The 6,000-nt window shown below is 45.0% G+C and overlaps 1 protein-coding gene across 6 annotated transcripts in view; it reads right to left on the bottom strand.

Moving 5' to 3' along the window:
* The window catches only part of GGNBP2 (gametogenetin binding protein 2), a 30,614-nt gene continuing 24,614 nt past the window's right edge, over positions 1 to 6,000 (bottom strand). For all 6 annotated transcript variants that reach the window (XM_007672907.3, XM_029082212.2, XM_029082213.2 and 3 more), the window contains 7 exons: positions 5,669 to 5,843; positions 4,984 to 5,178; positions 4,137 to 4,284; positions 3,887 to 4,012; positions 3,656 to 3,801; positions 2,730 to 2,978; positions 1 to 644 (listed from right to left, as the gene is read on the bottom strand). In XM_007672907.3, the coding sequence (XP_007671097.1) occupies positions 441 to 644; positions 2,730 to 2,978; positions 3,656 to 3,801; positions 3,887 to 4,012; positions 4,137 to 4,284; positions 4,984 to 5,178; positions 5,669 to 5,843 (1,243 nt within the window). In that variant the 3' untranslated portion in view covers positions 1 to 440. The remainder of the gene's footprint in view (positions 645 to 2,729; positions 2,979 to 3,655; positions 3,802 to 3,886; positions 4,013 to 4,136; positions 4,285 to 4,983; positions 5,179 to 5,668; positions 5,844 to 6,000) is intronic.

Raw genomic sequence — 6,000 nt, 5'->3', positions numbered from 1 at the left:
TACTATGCGTATTAATAAATACTCTTTATTCTTAAATTTTGCACATTGCGCTTTAACATATTACATCCAGACATTTTGCAGGTGGATGTCTACTTTGTAAAATCTTATATTCAGCTCATCATTTCTGTACAGAATTATAAGTACAACATTACTTTCTGCCACTAAGTTGCTTTTTAAGTCTCACAGTAAAGAGAAACATTTAATGAAAGGAGATGGTTTAAATTATAAGGCAGGCTTGCCCGGCTACTCAACTAAACATACAAGCCTGAAGAACAAATTAATGAAGTTACCGCCACCAACGTCCCCCGGAACAAAAAGGGAAAAGAATCACATTGGTTTAAGATAAAATTCTGCCATGTCGCTAAATTAGGAGTTTTGGAAAGAGAAGGCGCAGTAGTCATCTTGAGTGTTTCAATGAAAGACAGAGCTAGTTTATTATTTTAGTTTGCTCCAGCTGTTGTCAGCCAGCCACTACAAAGGGGCCTCTTGTGATCGTTTAAGCGGCAGTATTTATTAAATTTCTCCTTCAGATGCTGTCGGTACTGTTCTCTATTGCTGTAGAAAGACTGATTGTTGGCCATAAATGACTGTATTTCATCTTGTGAGATAAAGATTTCCTCATCTGAAGTGCATTCAGACTCATCCTGCAAATAAAAGAAATTGTGAAAAACTTCAGCCAACGAACTGTGCGTTACAATAAAGGAGGGGGAGGCCGCAGATTGAGTTTTGGTTTCAATTTCATTCAGGAACTTAATAAGCCAAGTGAAAGCCATTAAACTTAAATGGTTAATAGAACGAGAGTATCGCTTCACCCTGCGTTAACAACTGGTTTGTTGGTTTTTTTTTTTTTAGAGCGTAAAGTCCAATGCAAACTGGTCTGTTAACTCTGATCCAATTCTCTCTCTTGCCTCAGTCACCTTTGATTCTTCTCCTTTTATCCTTCTGTGTTCGGGTCTGTCATCTAGAGCTGTCAAGTCCTAAGTTTTCCGATTCACCCATTCCTCTATCTCCGGGCCCTAACTACCCTGCTTCTGATGTGCTAAATAAAAGTTTGCTTCCAGTCGCGGCTCTGCAAGGAAACATTTTCACTTTAGGACAGCGGGGGAGTTGGGAGCTGCGGGGGAGGGTGTTCTATAAAATGGACAGCGGAAGAAGAGGAAAGGTGGCTCTCACCTCTGCTAAGCAGAGGGAAGGGAAGTCCCAGAACATTTTGGGTAATGAGAGGAAGGAAGTGAACAGGAAGCTCTTGGTCAGTGGTCCCTGGCCAGAGTCACTGTTGTGCATGATAACTTTAAACAAGACAAATGCACTGCTGCTTTAATAAAAAACAAAAAAAACAAAAAAAACAAAAAAACCCAAAAAGGGATAGTTCATTCTCAGAGAACCGAGAGCTGACTATGCAATCCCTTCTCATGTCATCTTATCGCACTAACCACTTCTCGATAATCTGCCCTCCTGGGCTTTTTTTTCTTTCTTTTTTTAAATGGTATTTGTTAAGTGCTTACTAAGTGCCAGACACTTTACTAAGCACGGGGGTAGATACAAGTTGTTCAGGTTGGACACTATCCATGGCCCACATGGGGTTCACGGTCTTAATCCCATTTTAAAGATGAGGCAACTGAGGCCCAGAGAAGTTTAATGATTTGCCCAAGATCACGCAGAAGACAAGTGGCAAAGTCTGGATTAGAAACCAGGGGCTCGGACTCGCAGGCCTGGGCTCTTTCCATTAGACCACACTGCTTCCTTTTCAGTAAAGGTTATTGATTAAAGCCTACCAGTCAGTAGCACCACCTAATCAATAGTATCTACGGAGCACTTACTGGGTACAGAACACTGCAGTACTAAGCACTTGGGAGAGTACAATACAGCAGAGTCAGAAGACAAGTTTTTTGCATACAAGGAGCTTACAGGATAGAGGGAGAGACGTGTTCCAATGACAGATATGTGCATAGGTGCTTGAGGGGCTGAGGGTGGGGTGAATGTTAAGTGCACAGACAACACAGAGGGAGAGGGAGTAAGGGAAATGAGGCTTAGTCAGGGACCACCTCTTGGAGGAAACCTAATCATCAATCACTGAGTAAGCAACTTACCTGGGGGTGTAAAGAGGAAAATGAAAATCCCCCTGAGAGAGGAAAAGTTTTAATTCCCATTCTGGACTTTGAGCTCACTGTGGACAGGAATGTGTCTGTTATACTGTACTCTCCCAAGTGCTTGGTTCAGTGCTTTGCACAAAGTAAGTGCTCAATAAATACGACTGAATGAATGAATGAAGAATTAGTTTCCCTTTCTGGAAAAATCCCATCAATCCTAGGAGGACTGGTACTCAGTCCAGTACCTCTCTTAACCACACTGGACCTGTGGGGTGTGGGAGGGTCACATAATGGTACTACGAAGCAGCAGCAGCCACTTTCAAAAAAGCCCAAAAAACTTGCCTCCATCAGCACTACACTGGTGACGCTGTCTGAATTAAATTGTCCCAGGTGTGGGATCATTCGGGCCTTCGCGGGGGTAGATTCTCTTGGCCCATCCTCTGCTCCCAGTGGGAAGGAAGCCCTAGTTCCACGGTCAAGCTGCTATACAGCTTTGATTGTCCCGATGAGGAGTTGACAGCAGCAGGCTATCTGGGAAGTCGTTGGCCAGGGAAATCACTCAGATCGCCTTTTTGACGGTTACTAAACACTGGAGGCGGATGCTAACTGTACCGAGGCGGGCCAGGACGGAATACTTACAAGGAGTTCCACTAAGCTCTTGGCACCTTTTCCGGAGTCGGGAATGACTGATGTTTCTGCAGGTTCTGGAAACTGGGGTCCATTTTTCCTATGCTCAAACCAAGGCAACTGCTGCCCGTTCTTATCTGAGCCGCAGCAGCTTTCGGCATGCAGGTCTTTGGTCTTGTCACGGTGAAACACTGTGTGCACATTACTTCCTGAGCTCTCTCGATTACTTGGAGTCGAAATACGGCTTCCAAGTTTCTGAATCTGAAACCATAGTTGAGGGTTTCACAGGTTAGTAGGCTGCAATTCACTGTACCATTTGCTTGGGGAGGTGGGAGATTGGGGGTGGGGATGACGCTTGGAGTGGTATTTGACAATCCTGGACCTCCTTGCCCGACCGTTACACTCTTGGAGCACGAAGATAGAAGAGTAGGAGGGACAAACTGCTTCAAAGATGACAGCAAGACTTAACAGCCTTTTTGGATGCCCAAACGATGGAACTTGGTAGCCTAATGGAAAGAGCATGGGCCAGGTAGTCAGAGAACCTGAGTTCTAATCCCGGCTCCTCCACAGGTCTACTATGGGACCATGGGCAAGTCCTTTCACTTCTCTGTGTCTAGGTTACCTCAACCGTAAAATGGGGATTAAGACTGTGAGCCTCCTGTGGGGCAGTGGACTGGATCCGACCTGATTAACTTGTATTTGTCCCAGCGCTTAGTACAAGTGCCTGGCACATATTAAGGACTTAATAAATACCATTAATAATGACAACAATAATGATAAACAGTAATAGTAACTGAACACCGTTGAGACGGGTAACGAAAGGGATGGATGTGAACCAGAAGCCTGCTGCTTTTCAAGCAAAATGGGATTTTCCTTACTGCACCAACGCCTAACGGTCGAGCGGGTTTTAAAAATCCAACCCTAGTTTTGGTGCTTACGTGTTCATCGCACTTCAAAATCTTGCTTTTCTTTTTCTTCTTTTTGTTCTTTCCTTTTGTGCTCTCTTCGGAATTAGCCCAGCACTCCACACAGCTATCGCCATCCTCCTCCTTGTCGTCGCACCGATGAACGCAAGGATCGTCTCCTGCAGAAAACACGCGCCTCCCTCAGTTAGGCTTTGTGGGATGTCAGCTATTCAAACAAATCACCGGGAAGCCCCCTCAACCTACCATGTTCGTCATGGTTACAGATGCCTTCGGTGCAGGCGACATCTGAGCCCTCCGGAGAGCCCGTTTCGCTCCCTTCCATGCTAGATGAATAGCCGCAATCGCTACCATTACAGTGCGGAGATAAGCCTGGGAATAAATCGGAGATGACGGTAATCTGCAGAGAACTCTAGGATGTCGCGGCCCACATTAGCATGAGCTCGCTTCTCCATCCCCCTACGGATTTCCTTAAGATGTACGCTGACTCACTCACCTTTCTTGATTTTGGGAGAACTCAACAGATTGCCACTGCTAGGACAGGTGCACGAAGAGCTTTCGTGGGTAACAATTACTTCTACGCAACCATTACTCTCTTCTGTATTGCCGCAGGCTTTGCAGCTGCTCTCCACAAAGTTGGCTTCCTTTGAACGAAAAGGGAAACCCAAGCGATTTGAGATGCCTTCACAAGGGCTGCGCAAATATCTTTGGGATGTGATACCCTGCCAGGGAGGTAGGGAGCCCAGCAGGAACAGAGACACGCTCGGCACCGCTGCTCTGTGAGCTCCCCCGGCCAGGAGTTAAAACACCAACCGATCAACCCTAGCTCGACCCCCTCGGGTAGAATCTGATCACTACCTAGAATCTTGACTGGGAAAAGTTGGCAGTTGACTCTCTCAGAGATCTCCTCTACAAAAAGTCATTTTGAGGGCTGTGCATTGAAAGTTGCCTGGTCTCATTTCCTAGGGCCACCAGGATCTGCTCGAGGGCAGCACTCTCTTATACAAAAGTCATGAGCAAACCCACATGGGCCTTAGCCCAAAAAGAGACTGCACTCAAATCGTGGCTTAGGAGGCCCAGATGAATGAGTTTCAACCTGTAAAATGATTGACTGATAAAGACACCACCCCACAGCTTAGACTGTAGCTCATTATGGGACGGGAAACTGTTTATTGTTGTACTGTACTTTCCCCAATTGCTTAGTATAGTGATCTGCACATAGTAAGCGCTCAATTAATACGATTCATCGAATGAATGACACAAAGCAGGGAGGGGGAAAAGGATTCTCCTGCAGGTCAGCTTTGTTTTTACTACCCACTCCTGAGGGCTGACCCAGAAGTTACCTTCTCCTGGCTTGCATCTTTCTCATCTGCCGCTTGCAAAGAAGTGGGGATCTCACAGACGCATTTATTTTTCCGTCTGTTCTTCCGCTTTTGGCGTTTCTTTTCCTGCTTGAGCTCTCGTACCCTTTCCTCTTCCGAGAACTCTTCGCAGAGTTGTTCCAATCGACTAATACCCTGTACTTTTTCCACAGCCATCTGTGGAGACAAATCAGGTGTGAGGAGTCCGCTTGGGAGCTAATGGCCCCAGAGGCTGTGCAACTCTTGTAGAAGAGTGGCTTTTACTCAAAAGCTACACCTTTTAAAAACTTTTTACAGGTAAAATGCTCAATGATACAACGAGGAAGAAAAGTTAATCTAAAGTACCCGAAATTTAAGGAACTTTTTTACTTTTAAAAACAGCAAAATTTGCCAAGATCTCTGCAACCTGTTACTTTCCTGTAAACATCAACAGTAATTCCCATTTAATAAAGGGTTAAAGGGCTGTTTTGAAAACAGTATCAACAGCAAAACTAGGACTAGATCTTAGTTCTCCCAAATCTTCATTCTGAACCAACCAGCCTGCAACACTGTCAAGGCTGATGGCAACAGAGAAGGCTCAAGAAATGCTGGTAGCGCAGGCAAAATTCAGCCCAACGAATGACTTGGCTTGGCAATCTCAGAGAGTGAAGTAGCTCCCCACTCTTACCTCAAAACTTTTACGTAGAGCATCAACCCCGAGATAGAAAAGCATCTGCCACGTCTGTTCTTCGGCTCGGAGTTTTTGCCAAATTCGATGCAGTCTTTCGTAAAGATGGATACCCAGGCAGGTTAAAACCTCTTCTTGGGCTATATCTATTGTTTTAGCATGCCTTTCCCTCCGCCTACAAAAGTATTAAGTGGAGTGGGTCATTTCCAAACTTTGTCAAGTGGAATAGTAAATGCTTCTCATATAAACAAATTTATACCGGAAAATCTGAATACTAGTACATCTTCGAGGTAATAAAATCTATATACATATGTGCAAATATGTATATTCAG

This window comes from Ornithorhynchus anatinus, chromosome 17, assembly GCF_004115215.2.
Source record: "Ornithorhynchus anatinus isolate Pmale09 chromosome 17, mOrnAna1.pri.v4, whole genome shotgun sequence".
Classification (NCBI taxonomy): Eukaryota; Metazoa; Chordata; class Mammalia; order Monotremata; family Ornithorhynchidae; genus Ornithorhynchus; species Ornithorhynchus anatinus.
Note: the sequence above shows the minus strand (reverse complement) of the source record. Positions and strands in the feature narration are given on the sequence as shown.